At 36.9% G+C, this 24846-nt stretch overlaps 1 protein-coding gene across 1 annotated transcript; it reads left to right on the plus strand.

The window, feature by feature from the left end:
• The first annotated feature begins 15292 nt into the window (after nt 1-15292).
• LOC133784870 (uncharacterized) lies at nt 15293-16384 on the plus strand. The gene has a single exon (XM_062224142.1). The coding sequence runs from the start codon at nt 15293-15295 to the stop codon at nt 16382-16384; it is 1092 nt and encodes a 363-aa protein (XP_062080126.1).
• The last annotated feature ends 8462 nt before the right edge of the window (nt 16385-24846 follow it).

Raw genomic sequence — 24846 nt, forward strand, 5'->3', positions numbered from 1 at the left:
TGAAGCGCAAGCGAGGTGCAGAGGAAAGTAATTGGAGGAAAACAATTATTTTCTATGAACTTGATTACTGGAGTTCAAATCAGTTAAAACACAACCTAGATGTGATGCATGTTGAGAAGAATGTGTGCGACAGTCTCCTTGGGACTTTGTTAGATAATGATAAATCTAAGGACACCACTAAAGCAAGACATGATTTAAAGAATATGGGGGTTAGGAAATCGTTGTGGATTTACGAGGATGCCAATAAAAGGTTAATGAAACCGCATGCTCCATATGTGTTCACTTTTGAACAGAGGCGAGATTTTTGTCAATTTTTGAGTGAAGTTGCCTGATGGTTTTTGTTCTAATCTAAAGAAAAAAGTCACAGACAATGACTCAAACATTGTTGGGTTGAAGTCCCATGATTTTCATGTTATAATGCAACGATTACTTGCAGTAGGTGTTCGCAAGTTTTTACCAGAATCTATATCCACTACCATCACTGAATTGTGTAATTTCTTCAAACAATTGTGCTCTAGGACATTGAACGTTTCTGATATGGAGAAAGCTAAGGATGACTTGATTGTTATTTTATGCAAGATGGAGTTGATTTTCCCTCCAGCATTCTTTGACATAATGATCCATCTGGTTTTGCACTTGCCTGATGAAGCAATATTGGGAGGACCTGTATTTATGAGGTGGATGTATCCTTTTGAAAGATACATGAAAAAATTAAAAAACTATGTCAGGAATAAAGCTCGTCCTAAAGGATCTATAACAGAAGGATATGTTGCAGATGAGGCTTTGACATTTTGTTCAATGTATTTCAAAGGCGTGGAAACAAAATTTAATCAGCCTGATCGTAACGAAGATGCACCGTATGTGAATCGACACCTCACAGTGTTTGAATCTCAATGTTGTCCTTTTAGTAAGGGAATTCCCGTGCCCCTCGATGAAAATACTCGGAATAAAGTTGAGTGATTCATATTGGATAATTCTCCAGAAACTGAAGTGTATTTAGAGTAAGTACATAATTAATATTCATTTTATTCTTGGTTCAATCTACTCCTTAATTAACAATATTGACATTGTTAATTAATTAACAGGGAGCACCTAACTGAGGTGCAACAAAGAGATATGGCCGCCAATCATAAATTGATACATAAGAAAGAGTTTCGTTCATGGTTTCATAAGAAGGTAACTTGTACTTAGCAAATTGCATACTACAAATTACATTTTCATTCTAATATATTTCTTTATTATTAGATATATGACTTGCATCAGCTTGTGTCATTAGAGCATGCTGATGAATTACTAGCTTTAGCATCTGGGTCCGATCTATTGGCTTACTCCTACCAAGCATGTATAGTGAACGGAGTTCGATTTGTTTCATACAATCGAGATCAGAATCGAATTACACAAAATAGTGGAGTGTGTGTTGCTGGAACAGAAGGTTTTAACCATTACAGGCAACTTGAAGAAATACTCCAGCTGTCTTTTACTGGTTCTTATTCGGTGGTATTATTTCAATGTAAATGGTTCAATACAGATCCGAAAAAAAAGAAAACCATCACTGTAAATAATATTACTAGTATCAATGTTAGCGGTGAATGGTATAAAGATGAACCGTTCATACTAGCTAGTCAAGCAAAAAAAGTATTCTACATCGATGATCTCGTTAGAGGACGAGATTGGAAAGTTGTCCAAGAAGTGAATCATCGGCAAGTTTGGGACTTTCCAGATGCTTCAGATATGATTGCTGATGTTGATGTTGTACATGACACCAACTCATCGAATTTTGTTTTGACTGTGGATCTCGGAGAGTTGGTTGTTCAGCAATCTGATGTACCAGCGACTCAAGTCAACACGACCCATCGACCTTCTTTAGTTGTTCAAGAAGATGATGGATTTATTAATGACAATGAAGATGATATGGCAAACAGTGTAGAAGAAGCAGAAGATGAGGATGAATTAATTGTCGACCTTAGTGATGATAATACTGATGATGTGTGCCCAATAGGTGTTGATGAAATTAGTGAGGATAGTGACTATTCTACTTAGTTTTGTATCTAGTGTTCAATGTATTATACATATTGAGAAATAAAAAGTTCGTTTCCAAATAGCATGTTTCAAATTACCTAATCAATTGAAATAATACTCAATAAATTAATTATAAATAATAATTAAATATTAAAATAGATAGGTTAAATTACTGTCGTGTTAGTAGATGTCAGCAGATGTGGCTAGAGCTCACGGTGGAGACGCTGGCGGTGATCCTCCACCGGATCCTACTAGGATCCCGACTACATGCGAGTCAGGTAATTTTTTTGTTATTTTATTTACTCACATATGTTTATCATGTATATACTAATATTCTATGTATTATTAATAAAAAAAAATACAGGAATCCCAACTAAGAAAAAAGGTTGTGGCGCAGCTATTGGAAAAGATCTAGAGGAGAGGCGGCGTAAAAATGGAAAACCACTAGAAGTAATGTTTTGCCCACGAATGTACAAGGTTGTTGGGGGCAAGCACGCTGGTTTTGTCCGCCTTGTGGGAACCCAAATTAAAACGAAAGTTCCCGGACATTACGGTTCATGGGAATTAGTGCCTAAACAATACAAGGATCAGGTCCTTGGCATAATTTAAGTAAAAATAGTATTAAATATATTTTTTAAAAATTTGTCTTTAATATAGTACATATATTATTAATATGTTTAATTTTTAATTTAGTACAATTATCAAATAGCGGGCCGCGAGGATTTCTTAAAGTGTTTAGATGGTATCGATCGAGAGATGAAAGACCGATACCGTAATAGGAAAACACTAAGACACGAACACTTTGAGAAACACTACAATGGACCGGAGGATTGGGATAAGGTTCTAAACAACCCAACCAATGATGTTAATAAGGAGGAGTGGAAGCAGATCTGTCAGTTATTTACAAGTCCACAATTTATTGCGCGCTCCATAAAGAATAAGGAAAATTAGAAGAAATAAAAGTATTCTACAACGCAGGGTACAAAATTACTGGCAGCCATCCATTTTGAAAAAGTAAGTAAAAGATAAAATATTATCAAAATTATGTTCTTTTAAATTATATGTTCTCTAACATTTGGGTTATATTTTTTAGATGAACCCGGACCTCATTGAGTCATGGAAGGATTATCATTGGAAGAAAGCAACAAATGATTTCGTGAACGATGATGCTCGCCAAGATTATGTAAGTTTGAATTATATTTTTTTTAATATTAATAGAGTTATATTTAATGTTAGTGTCTAACATTTTTTGAAAACAGGAAAAACTGAAGGCTGATTTTGAGTTACAAACTCAGCAAACATCCACTGATGCTTCTAATAATGATAGTCCGTCATCAGTTGATCAAGTGGAGGTGCTACAAAAAGTATTAGGCCAAAGGCGTGGACATGTGCGAGGAGTGGGCCGCAAATTGAAGGGGTCGAGGTCGAGGTCGGGGTCGGGGTCATCATCTACCCAACACTCTCACTTCAGCGAGTCTTAAGTTCCTCCTCATCATTCAAGAGAATATATAGAAAAATTGGAGAATAATCTACAGAAATTGACTGATCAAGTTAATTTCTTAACTCAATTTTTTGTACATTCATTTCGTCCACCAAACGTTTAGATGTCGCCTGTGCCTGATAGTGACACTATTTATAGGGCTTCGTCTTCTCAACCTCCAGCTCCAGCTCATCCTTCTATGTACGGGGCAGCGCCGTCTCAACATATGGTACCTCCATATATGTACGGAGCAACACCTTATCCGTGGGCGATTCCACCGTCCTCCCAGCCGTCGTATCCCTACATGTATGGAGCTGGATCGTCCACATTACCTCCCCAATATCCTTGGCCGATGCCGTCACCGCAGCAATCACAACCACAGCCACCGCAACAACCACAACAAGAAGACAATAGGGAGGAGGACGAGGCAGCTGATTTAGGAGACTAAGTTTATTTTATTATTAATCATTGTTAAATTTTATGAACAATATGAATATTTGCTATGTTAATGTATTATGAATATGTAAAATTTTTATTTTAATAAACTAATTTGAATATTTAATATAATATTTTTTATTTTTAATATATTAGTTTTCAATTATTTAAATTTTAAATAATAATTTCGATAAATAATTAATTAAAATTGTATTTAATTAATTAATTTTATTATTTTTTTATAAATAAAATAGTATTAGGGGAGACATTGTCGCCCCTGATAATATGCCACGTGTAACCATTTGGGGCGACATAGTATAGTATTAGGGGCGACTAATGGAGTATCAAGGGCGACATATCGACAAAAATAATTCAAAATTTTCAAAATTTTGAGGCGACATTTCAAGTTTTAGGGGCGACTATGTCGCCTCTGATATTTGAATATCAGGGGCGACCCTTCGAGTTGCCCATAATGTCCCCTTTAGGGACATGTTATCACGGGCGACTAATTAGGGGCGACAAGTCGCCCATAATACATATCAGGGGCGACTTTTCGGGTTATTAGGGGCGACATGCGTTGCCCCTAAAACTCATTTTTGTTGTAGTGAACTCTACGCCAAGTTCAAGAAGTGCGAGTTTTGGCTTTCGTAAGTGGCATTCCTTGGGCACATTATATCTAAGGACGGAGTTGCTGTAGACCCATCAAAGGTAGAGGCCGTAAAGGATTGGCCAAGACTGAAGAATGCGTCCGAAGTAAGGAGCTTTCTGGGATTAGCAGGTTATTATAGAAGGTTCGTTGAGGGCTTTTCTAAGATAGCCACTCCACTCACCAACCTGACCCAAAAGCAGCAAAGATTCATCTGGAATGATAGATGTGAAGAAAGCTTCCAGCTGCTTAAGGACAAACTTTGCTCAACACTAGTACTTTGTATACCGACACCCAACGATAAGTTCGTAGTCTACTACGATGCATCGAAGCAAGGTTTGGGTTGCGTGCTGATGCAGAATGACAAGGTGATAGCCTACACCTCAAGGCAGCTAAAGGAGTACGAGCAACGCTATCCAACTCATGATATGGAGTTGGCAACGGTGGTCTTTGCATTGAAAATCTGGCACCATTATCTTTACGGAGAACGGTGCGAGATTTATACGGACCACAAAAGTCTAAAGTAATTCTTTACTCAGAAGGAGCTTAACATGAGGCAGCACAAGTGGTTAAAGTTAGTAAAGGATTACGACTACAAAATCTTATACCACCCGGGAAAGGCGAATGTAGGTGCCGATGTGCTAAGTAGGAAAAGTTGTGGAAGTTTAGCAGCTCTAGCCGAAATAGAAAAGCCGCTGCAGTAGGAGCTGATCAATTCTGGAATAGAGATAGTTATCAGCATGCTGGCTAATTTGTCTATTTAGTCAAATCTGCTAGAAGATATACGGATTGGGCAAGGGCATGACGACACACTAGCAGCACATATAGATACAGTTAGAGAAGGCAAGGCCACATAATTCTCAATATCAAGTCAAGGGTTATTGAGATATAAGGATCTGGTATGCGTGCCAAATGATCACGAGATTAAGATGGCGATTCTAGAAGAAGCGCACAGTACCCCGTACTCAGTTCACCTAGGGTCGACCAAGATGACTCATGACATCAAGGCAATCTATTGGTGGCCAGGGATGAAAAAGGACATAGTGGATTTTGTGTCTAAGTGTCTAGTATGCCAGCAAGTGAAAGCAGAACATTAGCGGCCTGCAGGCTTATTGCAACCGCTTAGCGTACCAGAATGGAAATGGGACGATATAACTATGGGCTTCGTGACGGGTTTTCCACGAACGAACAAGCAGCATGATTCCGCTTGGGTAGTGATAGATAGACTAACCAAGTTGGCTCATTTCCTGCCTGTTAAGACGTCTTACACGGCAGACCAATATGCAGACATATATGTCCAAGAGAAAGTACGGCTGCATGGAATCCCCAAGACAATAGTGTCGGATAGAGGATCGGTGTTTACATCGAGATTTTGGGGAAGTTTACAGCAAGCCATGGGTACTAAGTTAAGTCTTAGTATAGCTTTTCATCCTTAGACAGATGGGCAGTCCGAGCGTATGATTCAGAGTTTAGCAGATACACTACGTGCTTGTGTACTTGATTTCGAAGGATCCTGGAATAAGTACTTGCGACTAATAGAGTTCTCTTGCAACAATAGCTAGCAGTCCATGATTGGGATGGCACCATATGAGTTGCTATATGGAAGAAGGTGTCGATCACCGTTGCACTGGGACGAGGTAGGAGAAAGGCAGCTTCTCGGTCTCGAAGTTGTTAGAAAAGCTCAAGAAGCAGTAGTGCTAATTAGACAGCGTATGCTTGCTGCTCAAAGCCATCAGGAAAGCTATGCGGATGCCAAGAGACGCAATGTGGAATTCAAGGTCAGAGATAAAGTCTTCTTGAAGATATCTCCTATGAAAGGTGTAAAGTGGTTTGGGAAGAAAGGCAAACTTAGTCCCCGATTCATAGGTCCTTTTGAGATAATGGACAAAGTGTGAGCAGTTGTGTATAGACTAGCCCTACCGCTAGCCCTAGCTGATAGTCATAGCGTGTTCCACATCTCAATGCTACGCAAGTATGTGTCAGACCCATCCCACGTCCTCAAGTACGATAAAATAGAACTCCGGAAAGACTTGAGTTACGATGAACGACCGGTTAGCATCCTGGATAGAGGGATGAAGCAGTTACAGTCCAAGAATATTCCTATAGTCAAGGTCCTATGGAGTAATAGTTCTGAACGAGAGGCAACGTGGGAGTTGGAGGAGGACATGCAAGGCCGGTATCCAGATTTATTTGGTAAGTAAATTTCAAGGACGAAATTCTTTTTAGTAGGGGAGAATTTTAGAGTCTAAGAACTTTACTTAGCTAGTTAGATAGTAGTAGTAATATTAATAGCTATTAATAGTTGTAGTATTCTTATGACCGTAGATTTTGGTTCAAATCGGGACATAGTTGGACACTCGTAGTAACATTTGTAGATTTTCTAAGTTTAACCTATAGTTTAAGAATATTAATTATACCCTAAGGTTTGATTAATATGACTGATTATGGAGATGATAATTATTATACTATAAGATTTAGATAGACTCAATAAGATATTACCACTTGTCATGTGTATGTTTAATGAGATATTAAGTATTTTTGAGGAATAAGTTTATTAAGAGTAATATTTGAATATCCTAGGGTCTGCCAGCAGCTTTGAAATCATTAAAGGACTTAGTCAAGGCTGTTTACTCAATTCAAATTAGGTTGAAAAAGTGTAATTACGTGTATAATATTTCAACATATACCGATATACCGCAACTTTAGGGGGCGATATATTGCCATACAGGGATACGAAAAACACGTAGCTTCGCACGACAACCTCGACGAGCCTCGGGCATATGAAGCCAGGCGATATATTGCCTATAGTGGACAATATATCAACCCTAGGGCATAAAATTTGAATGATTTTGAAACCGAGCTCATTTTAATCCTTAACCTCTTGATAAGTCCAACATCTTTTTGACCGAGTCTTCAGCCTCTGCTGAACGATTATTCAAATGTTTTTCAATTAAAAAGACATTATTTTATTCAAGTTAAATGAAGATATTTTCATTCTCAAACTCTATAAATAGGACCTAGTACCCAGCCATTTCTTCATTCATCAAGCTGAGTTCAGAGGCTACAAGCTGCTAGGATTACTTTAGAGTGTCAAACACTTGGGTTGGGGTTATAAGCTCGATCATTATAAGCTTATCAAACACTTGGGAAGTAAGGATAATAGTGTATTTTAGTTTTGAGGTGTAGTTCGGTCATAATACATTTAAGGTATTCCTATACTTAAATTCCTTTTTGTACTGTTTCATTAGTTTTTATAGTTTATCTCCACTCAAATCCTAACTCAGTACTCTTTATTCTTGGTTAGGCATCTAAGTTCTTTGAACTTAAGGTTCTTATTGGTAAGTATCTTTCTCAAATGGTTTAGTTCATTCTCTTCATCTTTTTCTTTTAGTAATACTCACCTTCTCATTATGGTATTTAGGAGTGTTCCAAAATCCCGACTTTGTTATCATCATCCCAGTATATTGGTAAGGAAAATATGATAGTTTTATATGCTTATATGTTATGTTGATATGTTATGATAAGTTATGCTATAGTATGTTATGTTATGTTTTCTTATGTTTCAAGGTTATGATTTACCCTACCTCAGATATTAGACAGGGGACGTAGATGGGTTATCATAAACCTACCATGTGATCTAACCTACCTCAAATATTAGAAAGGGGAAGTAGATGGTTTATCACATGTTTTTAATGGCCATTAATAGTATAGTCTTATATGATGTATGTCTTTATATATATATTTTTATAGTTTATAGTCTATGTGTATGTACATGTTTTATGCTTGTAGTAGATTTTCGTTGCTAGGCATTAGGCTCATTCCTTTATGTTTAATATGCGCAGGAAAATAGCTATGGTGGTGGGAAGATTCTTGGCAGCTTGGGAATGAGTATTGAGGCAGGATGGAAACAGTGGATTGAGTGTTCGATTCGAGGATGAAGTTTTTAGTCTTTTAATTATGATTTATATGTATTTCCGCATCTAATTTTGCAACCCATTTATTTAAAGTTATGTTATGATTTTTTATTTTAAAGACAATGAGATCCCATATCCTACTTTAAATTTTATGTAGTTTAACATTTATTTTACAAGTTTTAATGAAGTTATGATTATTTTACTTGTGAGTTTTCTTTAAGATTAGTATAGTAGTTATTAATGGTCCAAGGTCTAGAATAGTTGGGTCGTTACAAAAGTGAAAAATTTTATACACTTGAGTTTAATATTACCTCTATCCTAAGTCTCTCTACACTTTCCAAGGTCACTCAATTACTCAAAACAAACACCCCAAAATAGTTTTTATTTTGCATCCATACATTCTTTTTGAAGGTTTTCTTTTTTTCGTCAACAAGTCAAACTCAATTTTGGTGGCCAAGACAATAGTCTCAAATACATTACACAAAGAGAGCAATCACATTGAGAATTTCTTCCTTTAATCCACTAAGAAATCTAGCAAATCTTTAGATCTAAAATTCATCAATACCAAGTATTACTTAGCTTTGAGAACTCAGTGCCATATTCCAATACTAATCGTTCTCCTTGCCTTCAATTGCAGTATTTTTGGATCAAAATTAGAAGGAAGAAATAACTTACTCAAGAGTTGTTTCATGAGTGTCCAATTTGCACCAGTTTGTTGCCTTCTTTATTTCTTTGATGCACTAACTGACTCCAATGAACTTGAGCCAGACCTTTTAATTTTGAAACCACTAATTTAACTTCGTCTATTTTCCTGAATGTGAGCTTGGTGTGCATCGCTAAGACCGCGGGAAGGTCACAAGCATGTTGGTTGACGTTTGTCTTTTCTGCCTTAGACCTTAAAGCCAAACATCATTGTGTGCTCAAATCTCAGTCTTTTATGTCAGCCTTGACGGAACTGAGATAGTTTTCATTGGCTACCAGCAACATCATCATCTTCTCTAAGCAAGGTCGTTATTTATGTAACATGTTGACACCACGACAGGAGTAGGTGCATTTTCGATCTAGCTCCTTAATGTTTCAGCCATCTAAAATGTGTTATCATTGTAATTCTAATATCCACAACTATCAACATACATTTTAAGAGCATTCATTCAAATGATATAATCACATATACAATACTTTTTCCATCCCTAGCAGCATTCATAGCATGCAGAATAGGTAAATTCTACCTATCTTAAGTTGATCAAAGTGTAGACTTCCTTACCTTGAGTCCTTGCACAATCTTCTTATGAGTGATCAATTGCTCTAAGTCCTATAAGCAAAATAAAACATAACTTAGTTTATAACCGTATTAAGTTCATCAAGATAATGAATGAAATCTATCCCAAAATCTCAGTCCAATCCCAAACTCATCAAACCCGAGCCCCCAAAGTAAAATTACTAAAATACCCTTCTTGGAAGTAAAATAACCAAACCACCCTTGATAACTCTACAAAATAGAGTTATTTTACCACATTTTTTATGCTAATTGTTGCTTAGTCTTTGATATTTTAATTAATTTATTAAGTTTTTAAGTAATTTTGCATTTATTAGTCTTATTGTAATTTTCTAGATTTTTATATATTTTTATAGATATTTTATTATAATATGTTGTAGTTTAATTATTTGTATTATTGTTGTTAAGTTAGAAATAAAAAAGATGCACTTTTGAGCTTCATTGTTTAAGTAAATTAAGTTATAATTAATATTTTTCAAAGAATTAATATGATTTATTTTATAATTGAAAATATTTAATTTATGTTTATTTTGTAGAGAATTTGTTTGCATTATTGCTCTTGAAAAGAAAGAAAAATGAAGGAAATGTGGCATTTTCAAGGAAAAGAAAGGAGAAAAAAATGGCAAATCTGAAAGTGTCAAGGCCCGAAGCTCCTTCCCACTCAGCTAGGCCCACCGAAGCCTTCACCCAAGCCCTCCAGGCCCAGCCGTGCCCCAACATGTCCAGTTGCCTTGCGGCCCAACATGCCTCCAGGTTGCGCCAGCCTCTTGCCTAATCTGTAGCTCCCTTTTCCCTTCATGGGCTGGCTACTGCACCCAACCCAGACTGAAGCCCAGTCGCATGAGCCATAGCCCAGCCCGCCTGCCTGCCTTCAGCTGCTGCCACGCCTAGAAAGCATTTGAGAGAAAATTTCCTTGAGCCCACCAATGGTCTCTTTGTCCCCTTGTCCCCTTGTCCAAAAATGCCATTTTTACCCAAAATTTTCTACACATTTTACCCCAAAGTCATCATTACACCTAAAATTTACCCCTATATGCCATATTATTCTTCATTTCAAATTTAATTTAATCAATTTAATTAATTTAAATTGATTATTTTAAACACTTTTTTTGCCTATAAATAAGGGAGTGGGGGGCTTGGAAGAGGTTACCACAAAATTTCTACACTTTCAAGACCACTCCATTCTCTTCATCTTTTTCTTTTTGGTCATTTTTTCTATGAGTTTTTAGAGGAAAAATTTGGGGGTTTCTCCTCCAAATTTTCCTATTTATGTTTGTAATTTTTGGTTTGTAGTTTCTATTCTAGTTATGAGTTTCTAATCTTTTTAAGATTATTAAGGTGATGATGAAACAATATGTAACTAGATAGTGTTTATTTTGTATGTTGATTTCCCATTTTGTGCAATAAAGTTTATGGATTTTATTTTTCAAATATTTTCTTTCATCTTAAATATCTTGTATTTTTTATTGTTAGAACATATTTACACTTTGTTCTTCATTAGTGAAAAATCATAATATTCTTTGATTAAGTTGTGCCATTAAATTGTACACATCAAATGCTTAGCACAAAAGTATTATGTTTTGCCTTATAAATAATATTCATTGATTTATTTGTTATTTCATTAGATTGATTTACATTAAATACTTTGAAATTATAATTTTAAAAGTGAAGATAAATCCTATATTTTTATAAAAACTTGTGCTTAAATAGAATATCTAATTTGAATAAGTGATGGTTTGATTAATTTCTACTAGTACTAAAACTTGGAAATCAATGCATTATAAATATTATTGAACTTATATTTTGTGGATTCTGTTATCTTAATAATCTTTCTTCTACCATCTTGATTTCTAATATTAATTTATTTTTATATATTGTCTTCAATTTCTTTATTATTATCTTTTATTTTATTGTCATTAGACAAAAATCTCATCAATCTTTGGAGCTAGGTTAGAATTTATTAATTTTGGTTTAAAATAGTTTTCTTTTTGATTTTAGACAACTCCTTTGGGTTCGATCTCGTGCTTACATGAACATTATACTTCATATACAATTCGTGCGCTTGCGAGTTATAAATTTTTAAAACATACCCGTTCCCTCAACAAGAATCTAAGATATTCTCAAAATAATATCTCCAGGATAATTTCTTAATTAATTATTTATCCTAAAAATAATTAATTCTAAACTTATATCCTCAAACCAAGAATGAAATTTCAAAATATTCATTATAATAATATTCTTGAGCCTAAGTCCTTAGCCCTTACATTATTTTAGAGCCCTTAATTAATTAAACTCAGACCCAAGCCTTATCATCAAGTGTCTCAAGCCTCAAAATTAATTAAACTCAGACCTCAAATCGAAACCTGAACCTTAAGATCAAATTAATACCTTTTTGGGTTCTTTGGTCATGCACATACCTTACGTGCATGGCCATGCATACACGACTTAAAGGTGTGGCCAAGGCTCACATGAGCCTTCTCAACATCATCATGCAACCACCACCACTACCAACGGTAGTGGTTTCTCTCAGAACCCCGACAACAAGTCGGGTAGTTGCACCCTTGCACATGCACCAAGGCCATGACCTGGTGCTCTCCTATGTGCTATCCTACAATAAAATTAGTTGTGGTGCTTGCACCTCGACCCTTCCATCGTACAACCCCACCGCCGGCTTCCCACCATGGAGGTCGGCAATTATTCTTAAAAAAAATGGTAATCGTCACTATAAAACTACTCAAAGAACATGTAAGGACTAATATTTTTAGTATGACAAATTAGGTCCAGTCATGTCTGGATTAGTCGTATGTTGTGTCTGGAGTTTGTTTGTTTTAGTAAGTGTCCATGTCAGCTTTTCTTTACACCAGTTTTGTTAGTGATGACAGCTGATGGTTGTTTCTGGTTTATACCTAATTGTAGCTAAGTATATATACTGTCCTGGTTAATCGGTTACAACTAACCTCTCTGATCGAACAGTGGTATATGGTGTTTTTGTATTACTCTTTTCTTTGTTCTATTGATTTTTGCAGGTTGTTGCAAGAAACTCCATTGGTGGTGGTTCAATGTGTTGGAAAAAGCTTATACAGGATCTTTATTTATTTTTCATGTATATCTAATATTAAACAAATTAATACGAGATAGCCTAAAACATGTTTCTTAAAATTGAATTCAAGAGAAACAAAGAATAGAATACTTACAGTATACGCAGCGGAATTAAAGAGTCCTTCCTTCAGTTTCTCTAACTCTTGTATCCTCTCTCTCGCAGAGTATTATCAAGAAACTGAACCGATCTTCTATTTTCTTCACGATTTTCCAATGTATCCTTAGAACCACCTAGACTAGTGTGGGAAATTCTCAACACATGAGATAGAAATAGAGAGAAGAAGAGAAAATAACAAAGAGGCTTTGAAAAGGACTTGTGTTTAGAGAGAATCTAAAACTATCAGAAAATCTGACGTGTGACTTATCAAACTTCTTCTTTTGACTTCTCTCTAAGCACTCCTTTTATAGACTCAATTAGGCCATTTAATTTAATTAAAAAATCAATAAAATAATAGCCATTTTGAAGCCCTAGGTCGAAATTATCATGGGCTATAGGCCCGTGAAATTTCCCATTTGATTATAAGCCCATTGGACTTAAAATCAAGGCTTGTATTGTTTTCTATTGATTTAATTAATTAAATAATTATTTAAATTCTTTATCAAATTAATTATTTATAATTTGAACCTTGATTTAAATTTATTTATTAATTTAGATACCAATTTATCTTAATTAATAAATCTCCCATAATTTATCTTTTCTTCTCAAAATTACACAACTCTGCGAAACTATCCAAAATTGACATGGTCAACTTTGATAATTCTAATTGATGATTAAATCAATTAATTGAGACTATCTAGATGATTTTATCCAAGGTACAATGGGGACCATGGGCCTATGAAATCAAGCTCCAATAAGTTATCATAAATCTAACAAATAAATTTACTAACTTATTAATTCCTCGTGACTCCACTATAGACTCGGAATTGCACTCTTGAATTCATAGAACGCTCTATAAAAAATATAGAGACGCTATTAATTATCCATTGTTACAACCATAATTGTCACTCAATCCTCTATAGACGGTCTACAATGAGATGTGACTAAAATACCGTTTTACCCCTCATTGTATTTTATCCATAAAATACTTAGTTCCTTGTAAATGATATTTCAGTAAACTAATTTAATTACTGAAATGAGATCTCTATCATTTAACACCTTGAACCAAACTAAAAGGAAACCATCGTTTCACTTCTTCATCAGAAGCTATAGATGTTCATATCTATGATTAACACTCCCACTCAATTATACTACCGAGTTCCCAAGATGTAAGTATGGGCTAGTCCGTACGGTAAGCTGGTAACGAACAAGTCAAAGAACTCAAATAATACAATCAGTTAGAATACTAACCACTCATAATTGAGAATGAATTGACCTATGGTCAACTATATGATATGACTAGAATAGATAATAATGATATGTTTACTTATCTTATCAATTGTCAATATCGGTCCTGTCCAATGTAACAAATACATCCGATCTTATCTACTTTGCTAATGTTCTGGAAATAACATAACACTGTAATGTGTAAGTAGATCATATCGTAGATTGGCAAGTCAGTGTAAATCCGGTGCACTGACTAATCTTAGGACTAACTTATTTTGAACATATAATCATATTTATATTCCACTGTGATTACGTCACTATAAATAAGATTAGCTATATGCTCGGGATTTAATAGAAGTTTATATTAAACAAATAATCATGAAAATAAAACATGTGAGCAAAGTGATTGACAAAGTCAAAAAATGATTTCTATTCTTTTATTGATAATGAAATGAGATTACAAAGAATTTGGATTTTAATTAGGGCATAAAACCCCAACACAATGTTTATGTGCAAGTTCTGAAGTCAAGCTGTGACAGCAATCCGAGTCTTGGCGCCATAGATATGAAGGTTTTCAGATCTGAAATATTGTTGAAGGGAGTTCAACATTGAAGCAAGGGGATCTTGCATATATAACCAAGGGATTTGATTATTTAGGGTAAACATCTTCACTGTATGTTGAGAAAGATTGTATAGTTTGCTAGCTTAATTTTGAACTGGCTATTGTAAAGTTACATCTTTGATATAGTGAGAATTATTACCATGGTTTAGGGAACCCAAGCACTAGTAGGCTGGAATGTGTTTCCAGTGCAGATGAATCTTGTAATTTCATGTGTTGATTCTTGTGGTTTAGTTTCTAATAGTCATGCACAAATCAAGATAAAATCCAATTTAATATTGAAAAGATAGGTTTATCAAATTGGTACCAGAGCCAAGTTATTTGAGAATTTTTTTTCGATCCTCCTATCTTTCATATACTATAATTGATATTGATTTGCCATCTGTTAATTCACGGTTCTTGATTTCTGGGTTCTCTAGTTGACACTAACCCTAGTCCCGACTCCGAGAGTATATATATTTTTTATTTTGTTCGTATAGGATGGAAATGTTCAGAGAAGGAGGTTCCACATCCCGACCACCAATGCTTGAAGGGGCAAACTATCCTTACTGGAAGACAAAAATGCATGCGTTCTTGAAAGCCGTTGACGAACGAGTGTGGATGGCAGTCGAAGATGGCTGGCATTGTCCAACCGTTGTTGAAAATGAGGTTGTTAAGCCCAAACAAATGAGCCGATGGACTCCAGAGGAGATGGAAAGGGCCAACTTTAACTCAAAGGCTATGCACGCTCTCTTTAATACAGTTTCTACAAATCAGCTGAAAGTTATAGCTAACTGTGAAATTTCCAAAGAAGCATGGGAGAAACTAAGAATCAAGAATGAAGGAACTGATGCTGTAAAGAAGTCTAGACTGAGAGCGTTGGAAAAATCTTTTGAAAATCTATCTATGGAGGAGGAAGAGACCGTGAAGGAGTTCCATGCCAAATTATGCGATATTTCGAATGAATCTTATGCACAGGGCAAGACTTACTCAAATGCAAAACTGGTTCGCAAGGTTCTTGGAGTTTTTCCTCGAAAGTTCATGTCAAAAGTTACCTTTATAGAAGAAATAAGAAATGTAGAGGAACTTAATCATGATGAGTTAATTGGATCGTTGCAGAATTATGAAATGACTCTTACACGGTGGAAGAAAGGCAAGAAGCAGAAAGATTCGGAAAAAGAAAAAAATGATATTAGTCTTGTGTTTGTGCATAAGGAGGAAAAGAAGTCAATCTCAGATGCGTCTGATGGCTTCACTGATGAGACTCTTGCTTTACTGACCAAGAATTATGCAAAATTCTTGAAAAGGAATTACAAGAAAAAAATTTCTGGAGGAAAAGAGAATGTTCCCAGGAGAAACTTTGGTGGAAACAATAAGCAAAACCAACAGTCTAGTTACAAGAAAAACAGGGGCATACAGTGCCGAGAGTGTGATGGTTTTGATCACATTCAAGCTGAGTGTGCCAACACTCTTAAGAAGAAGAAAGCCTTAGCAGCAACTTGGAGTAATAGTGATGAAGAAAAGAACCCCAACTCAAGTGACGGGTCTGATGAAGAGAAACAACTTGTGGCATTTATGGCAAAGAGTCATTAGTCAATGAGCTCAGAGGATGATGGCAACTCAAGTTCGTCTGATGTGGACAGTGAAGGGAGACAACATGCATATGAGGAGATGTTCAGTCAATGGGAGTATATGGCTAAACAAATCAAAGGTCTCACTTGTGCCAAACAACAACTTGAATCTGAGAAGGCTGGGTTGGAGGAAACTATTAAAAAGCTCACAAAATAGCTTAATGAGAAGGACAATGAGATTTACAAACTGACTGCAGATTTAATTAAAGCTAAACAGGCTCTTGAGTTTATCCCTCCAGGAATTGCAACAATTAACCAAACTTTGCAACTTCAAAAACCATATGGAGATAGAACATCCATTGGTTACAAGATGCTATACAAGAAAAGGGAAATTTTGGGAATTGATGACCTCTCTTCATCAAAGAGAAATGAAGACAAGACTCCTGATAACTCACTGGACAATACTCTCAGCCCTGGATTCCCAGATCCCTCTAAACAGGTCAGTGTCTCATCTGGACTTACCACATTGAGATTTGAAAGAAAGAAGACTGCCCTGCATGGACAGGTTCAAAAGGAGAGGTTTGTTCCTATTTTTCACTAAAGCAACAGAAGGGGACATATTAGACCCAGATGCTATAAGTTGCAGACATATTTGAAAGCTATGATTGATCGTCCAAGTAGCTTTCAACAACCAAATCGATTTCATGGGAAGTTGTCATATAGTGAGTGGAAACCAAAAACTAATCTTGGCACAAATGTTGGATTAGTTGCTTACACCTCTCTTTCAGCTTTCCATGAAGATCAATGGTACTTTGACAGTGGATGTTCACGACATATGACCGGCAACAGAAATGTGTTGGTGAACTATAAAGAAGGAAAGGAGGGAGCTGTGACCTTTGGTGATGGGAAGGGTCAGATCTTTGGAAATGTGACCCGGTGCTAAATGGAGTAGCTCCATTGACTGAGGTGTTGCACGTTAAAAGTCTCAAGGAAAACTTGACTAGCATCAGCTAACTCTGCAACAATGAATACACTGTAAGTTTTACTAAAACTCAATGTCTTGTTGTAACTAATGGGTGTTCAGTCTTGACAGGTAATAAAACCAGCGACAACTGCTATGCTCTAAGCAATCAAGTTCTATGCAATAGATCCTTTCTTGATAAGATAGACCTATGGCATTATAGACTGGGTCACTTGAATTTTAGAGACCTAAAGAGAATTTTGAAACTTCAAGCAGTTCGAGGGATACCTGAGATGAAAGTCACCAGAGATAGGTTATGTGGTCCTTGCCAACTGGGAAAACAGACAAAAGCCTCACATCCTCTGGTAAACATGCTACTCACCTCCCGTGTGCTTGAGTTGATGCATGTGGATTTAATGGGACCCATGCAGAATGAAAGTCTAAGTGGTAAACGATTTGTCATGGTCCTTGTTGATGATTACTCAAGGTACACTTGGATAGAATTCCTCAGAGAAAAGTCAGACACCTTTGGAATCTTCTCAGCCTTGGTTCTCAGGCTCCAAAATGAAAAGGAATCTAAGATTAGGAAAGTCTATCGAATACGAAGTGATCATGGAAAGGAGTTTGAGAACACTGTGTTCTCAGATTTCTGCGATCAGTTGGGGATAAAGCATGAGTTCTTAGCTCCTAAAACACCTCAACAAAATGGGGTTGTTGAAAGGAAGAACAGGACACTACAGGAAATAGCACGAGTAATGTTGCATGCTAAGGATATCTCTAAACATTTTTGGGCTGAAGCAATTAATACAACCTGCTATATTTGCAATCAGGTTCATCTTCGAACTGGCACGACACAGACAGCCTATGAACTTTGGAAAAGGAAGGGCTCCCAACGTCATTCATATGCACATTTTTGGATGTGTGTGCTATGTCCTAAATGATCGAGAACACTTAGGAAAATTTGATCCAAGGAGTGATGATGGAGTGTTTCTTCGATATTCACTTAACAGTCGTGCCTATCGTGTGTTCAACAAAAGAACTCGTTCAGTGGTTGAGTCCATCAATGTTCGATTTGATGACTTGGAAAATTCTGAAGAATCAGTGGCAGATGATGAAGCTCTAGTATTAACTACGCCCGGTCCAATCACAGCTAGAAAAATCTCTTGAGCTTGTGTGAGTTTTTTTTACAGTTCTCAAAACTCATAACCCTAAAATTATCCGACATTATGAAACAGAGAGCCAATCACCGTCGTTCGGTTGTCCCACCTTCTCCCTTCGCTGATGCGACTGCCTCTCCTCCTTCGGTGGTGGTTGTCCCTCCTTCTATGGATGCATCTAGAGCATCTGCAGTCACCATATCCTATGGTTGGGTTGTGTCCCCTGATCCTGACCCAAGTTTGGCTTTGGCCATTGTTCCGTTTCCACCTACTGTCGCTGAGGTATCACCATCTTCTCTGTTGACGTCCCTTCCTGAGGCGATGATTGAGTCTGCTCCTCGTGGCAATCCTAGGGCTGGGGTGGTCGATTCACAGCCTCCTTGTTTTGTTGGTAAGTCTTCAAAATCCTTGTCGGTGTCTTCACCAAAACGTGTTACTCGTTCATCTGTAGTGTCATCTTCTCCACCTGGTGAGTCCTCTCCATTACCAAACACTAACCCACCTGCTCCATCCCCTCCTAAGTCACCGTGTATGTCTAAGCAGTCCTCACCAAAACATCCCAAGATACGGTTTGGAATCAAGTCAAAAACCAAATCCCGAGTCCCTCCTCCGTCCCACGGAAAAGAAAAAGTGCATGTTTAATCACCTCCCAAAAAATCTTCTGCTCCAAAACATAAATCCAAGGACACTGTATTTGAACCTTCTCCTAAAAAATCCAAGCGTGTCTCTGGCCCTAAGGAGTCTTTGGTTCTTGGTGATCCTACCTCTATTCAGTATTTTGTAGATGCTACTAAGGTTTCACATTATCAAAGATGGTTTGCTGTGAGAGAAATGTGGCTTGAATATTCTGTCGTTTTGGAGGATTTTCCTGATTTTGTTACACTTTTAAAGTCTAGGTGTTGGGTTCATACAGTGTCAAATTTGGTGTCTCCTCATCTCATTTTAATAGGGAGTTCTATGCTAATCTAGATAAGTCTGTTTTATATGGGTTGAGTGAAGATTGTCTTACTGCTTTTGTGAGGGGTAGTCGTATTAAATTCATCCACTATAGCTCGTGTACTCAAAGTTCCAAAAGTGCTTATACCTGCATATGATAAAACATATAGTCCAGTTCAAACTACCATGGGTCAAGTTTTAACTGGGCAGTCTGATTATATTTGGGGGAATCATGATATTCCTGTAACATAGTTGACTCCATTCTATAGAGATCTTCATTGAGTGGCATTATATAATTGGTTTCCCAATTCTCACCTATCCTCTGTTACACTTGAGATTGGGAAATTTTTGTATGCTGTGGGAACTGGGGTGTCCATTAATTTGTCCAGTCTCATCTATGATCGAATAGTTGATGTGGCTTCCTCCACTGGTTGTAATGCCCTGAATTCTCCGATGTGGTTTAATGGAGAGATTAGTAGGCCGGGAGGGCCATAGTTGTTTAATTATGTTATTAAATGATTATGTGAATTATATCATAATATAATGTTATATTCATGCGTGTGGGTCCACATTTGTTAATTGAACTGTTTTGGCAATTAGTCCTGTTTAGGGCGTAATTGTGTATTTGGGTGCAAATTGTGAATTGTGAATGAGATTCCATCATTATGGAGATATATTCGAGCTAGTTGACATGAGACGGTCATATATAATGGATTAGCGGTTTTGTCATAATGGGGTCAAATTATGGGGTAATAAGAATGTTTATTTGATGATAAATTAGGAGTATTTGAGATCAGGAGGAAATTTCGGAGGTTTTGACTATAATGTCCTCGGGGGTGTTTTCGGGGTCCCAAGCACTAGGTTTTATTTGAGGTTACTTAAGCATGAAGTAGCTTATCAGATAGAATGTACGTTAGAAAACCTCTCGTTCTCCTTCGTTAGTTCATTTTTGCCATCAGAAGCCTTTTTGAAGAAATCTCGAGTTCTAGGAGTCGGAATCAAGCGAGGATTGAGGCATAGTGATCCTAGGAAAGATTAGAAGCTTCTTAACTGAAGGATTTGACGGAAAACAACCCAATCGAAGGTAATCGAAGTTTAAAGTTTTGAGTTTTTAGAGTTTCTAAGTTTTGAATTAGACTATGTGAATCATTGAGTTTTCGGTTTGATTGAACCTTGGGTTTTGAGGGTTTTGGACCATTGGGAAGCTTGGGAACTTTGATTTGATGGTTGGGGAATGTTTAGGTATGATTTTGGAGGCTTTGGGGTGTTGAAAACGTGTTTGGGAATGGCCCAGGGTTAGGGGTCACAGCCCTGTTCTTGGGGCGCCGCGACCCTTGATGTTGGGCGCCACGGCGCTTGCTTTAGGTTGTGCTGGGGGCTGCGGCCCAAGGTGCCAGGGTCGCAGCCCTTGGTCAGTTTTCACCCCGTTTGCATGTTTTGACCCCGGGAACATAGTTTTAGGCCTCGGGATTGTTCCTACTATTTGGATTAGTTTGGATTGATCTCCCGGAGGCTAGATATTGGTTTGGAAACCTATGATGTTCATTTTATGGATGGTATTCCTTATTTTGTTATGATTAGGTGACCACTAAAGGACTTAAAGTCAGATCATTCTCAAGGGTCAATCTTTTATTCATTCTAGTTCGAATTTGAGGTAAGAAAACAGTGTAAGATCTGCACCCCCAAATGAAGCATGCATGGTTATATTTTGATGCATGTTGGATGGTTGAATGTGGACATTGATAGCATATTGAATGCTTTGCAAGCTTGCTCATTTGTATAAAGATATCATTAAGGCATGCCATGAATATTGACTGTGAAACTGTTCAGAGCCTGAGTCTCTGTATTTGTGCATGATCATTATTATGCTAGCCACTGTTAAGTAAGCATGATGAATGCCCATGTTTATGTATTTGACCTATGATATATGCCTGGTAGCATTGCTTACTTGTGAATGGCACTGACTCATTAGTCAGGGCATTGACTCATAAGTCAAGGATGGTTTTTGCATGCTTAATGCAAGCCAATAAAGATTATATCTAATCGACATCTGTATTGAATGACTCAAATGAGCATTAATGCCGGACCGATCTCAAGTTTGATGAATATTAATAAGCGCTTGTCTAGCCCAAGGCTAGAAATCTAGAGCCAGAACCAGAAAAGGCTAAGGTGACCCACAGGTCACATGGCTAGGAGGGTATGGGACCTCCAGAGCGTGGCTCATTAGTCACCTAACCAAAGTGTGTGGCTCATCAGTTACCTGTCCAAAGTGTGTGGCTCATCAGTCACCTATCCAAGGTGTGACTCATTAGTCACCTGTTCATCTGATGACTAGAGACTTACCCAACAGTCACTCATCAGCTTAGAGTTGTAAGCTCTGTGTGATGTAATTACATCATATGATATTGTTTACTTACAATATGTGTTTTCTTGCTCGGCTTTGGCTCATGGGTGCTATGTGGTGCAGGTAAAGGGAAAGAAAAGCTCACCCAGCCTTGAGTGGAGAGCTGAGATGACGTTGTGTACATATGCGGCCGCTTGACCACCACGACCAAGAAGTTCTTAGAGGAACTAGGGGGTTTACCCTAATTTTGTCGCTTAGGACGGCGGGTTGTAAATTTTAAATAGTAATGGCCATTTTGAGATGTAAATATCTTGTAAATGTTCTGGTGGGCCCATTAACAGTTTTAATGAAATATATCCCTTCCTTTTTATTGATTTTCTCCTTAACCTAATAATGACACTAGAAGCACATTTTTTTAACCAAAGGACTCAGGCAATGAGTCAAATTTCTAGTTCACCGATCACCGTCGCGTGTCCCGGGGAAGCCGAGGCGTGACACTGGTACTTGCAACAAATTGCCTTATCCAATTTTGATTCAGCAGATTATTTATCCTACCAAACCATCTTTGACCACACATGACTTTCAAGTTCCGAATCCTGTTTTGTCTAAGTTTTCTGGCTGTTGTCAACAAGAAGGATCCTTCCACTGCTCCTTCTTCTTCGAAGCCATCTAAGCTCAAAGCTCCATTGTTTAAAGGTTTGTCTGATTCTAGTTGGCAAGTGAAACTGTATATAGGATTCAAGGACTTCACTAAGCGCTACAAGAAGGATTAGAAGAGGCAATTAGTTTTTAGGCTTCTATGTACAAGTTAGTTCAGACTATCAAAGGTACAATTGTCCAGACTGAGTATGGCTCTCAGTTTACACCTTCGATTGATGTCTCTCCACCTGCTTTTCATCGAGACTCTTTTGGTGAGTCTTCTATTGCTCCTGATTCTTCAGTTCCTCTCCAGGGGGAGTCTCCTTGTCTTGCTCCGGTCTCATCTCAAGTGCCCCCAGTTTCATCTACTGAGCCTCCAGCTGACACAGAATTGGCTACAACAACTCTAGAAAAGCTTCAAGATGATAATGCTCAGCTTCCTGATTCAACTGCACCTCTCCAGGGTGAGCCATCTGGTGCAGATGTCAACTGATTGTGGACGAAGATTATGCTCAATGAAGGGGGAGATATTGATACTTCTCTTCTCTTTTTTGATTAATTTTTTTTTGTTACTTTTGTTGTTTAAGACTTTGTTCATTGTTTGTCCAGACTCTTTAATATTTTGTTTGTTATTCTGGTTGTTTAAGACTATGTTTACTGTTTGTCCAGACTCTTGTTGGTTGCATGGTTAATATTTTACTTTACACTGTTATTTGTGTCATTGACCATAATTTTTCAAGGGGGAGATTGTAAGGACCAATATTTTTAGTATGACAAATTAGGTCCAGTCGTGTCTGGATTAGTCTTATGTTGTGTCTAGAGTTTGTTTTTTTAGTAAGTGTCCACGTCAGCTTTTCTTTAAAGCAGTTTTGTTAGTGATGGCAGCTATTGGTTGTTTCTGGTTTATACCTAATTGTAGCTAAGTATATATACTGACCTGGTTAATCGGTTACAACTAACCTCTCAGATCGAACAATGGTATATGGTGTTTTTGTATTACTCTTTTCTTTGTTCTATTGATTTTCGCAGGTTGTTGCAAGAAACTCCATTGGTGGTGGTTCAATGTTTCTGTGCAAGTTCTGAAGTCAAGCTGTGACAGCTAAAGGGATTTCAGCTGAGTCTTGGCGCCATAGATATGAAGGTTTTCAGATCTGAAATATTGTTGAAGGGAGTTCAACATTGAAGCAAGGAGATCTTGCATATATAACTAATGGATTTGGTTATTTAGGGTAAACAAATTCACTGTATGTTGAGAAAGATTGTGTAGTTTGCTAGCTTAATTTTGAACTGGCTATTGTAAAGTTACATCTTTGATATACTGAGAATTATTACCATGGTTTAGGGAACCCAAGCACTAGTCGGCTGGAGTGTGTTTCCAGTGCAGATGAATCTTGTAATTTCATGTGTTGATTCTTGTGGTTTAGTTTCTAATGTTCAAGCACAAATTAAAATAAAATCCATTTGAATATTGAAAAGATAGGTTTATCAGAACACTTCTTCATCTTAGATCCAAACTCGCCAAGTGAAGACTATGAATGGTCATTGACACATTAATTAGTTATAGAGTCTAAAATTATATAAATCATATAGCGATGAAGTGAAGGCCGTGTTCTCTCTTTTGTCTGTTCACCACCCAAACTACTGTGACATCTTAGATCAATATAATATAACTATATAAATGGTGTTTCTATGGTAGGGGCTAGAAAAAGAGCCTCACTAATGTGGTTTTTTTGTGTTCTCGACCTATAAATAGTTTTCAGATTATTTTTTAACGTGTATATTGCAGTTATTTAGAACATATCTAGCAAATTTTTCAAAAAATTCTGAATAATTTACAGTGCCGAAAACTAGGTTCAAACATATTGTTTTCCACGCGTATAATAAAATTAGTTATGCGTGCAACAATTTGTTTTTAAACTAGTTTTCGGCATTATAAATTATTCGGAATTTTCTGAAAAATTTGTAGAATGCTCTAAATAACTACAATATACACGGTTATAAAAAAAAATCGTGCCAAAAACTGTTCACAGGTCAGTAACACAAAAAAGCCCCATTGGTAGGGCTCTTTTTCTAGCCCCTACCATAAAAATTCCTTATATATATATATATATATGAAAATTCTCTTATAGGGGCTTCACTTTAAGTCCTACCGGTGGGGCACTCAGCGTTCTCGACCTGTGAACAGTTTTCGGCGCGATTTTTTTTATGACCGTGTATATTGGAGCTATTTAGAGCATCCTGTAAATTTTCAGAAAATTTTGAATAGTTTACAGTACCGAAAACTAAGTTCAAACATGTTGTTGCACTCGTAACTAATTTTTTTATGCGCGTGGAAATCAACATGTTTGAACCTAGTTTTCGGTACTATAAACTATTCGAAATTTTCTGACATTTGGCAGGATGCTCTAAATAGCTACAATATACACGGTCATAAAAAAAATTACGCC

The sequence above is a fragment of the Humulus lupulus genome, chromosome 6, assembly GCF_963169125.1.
Source record: "Humulus lupulus chromosome 6, drHumLupu1.1, whole genome shotgun sequence".
In the NCBI taxonomy this organism is placed as follows: Eukaryota; Viridiplantae; Streptophyta; class Magnoliopsida; order Rosales; family Cannabaceae; genus Humulus; species Humulus lupulus.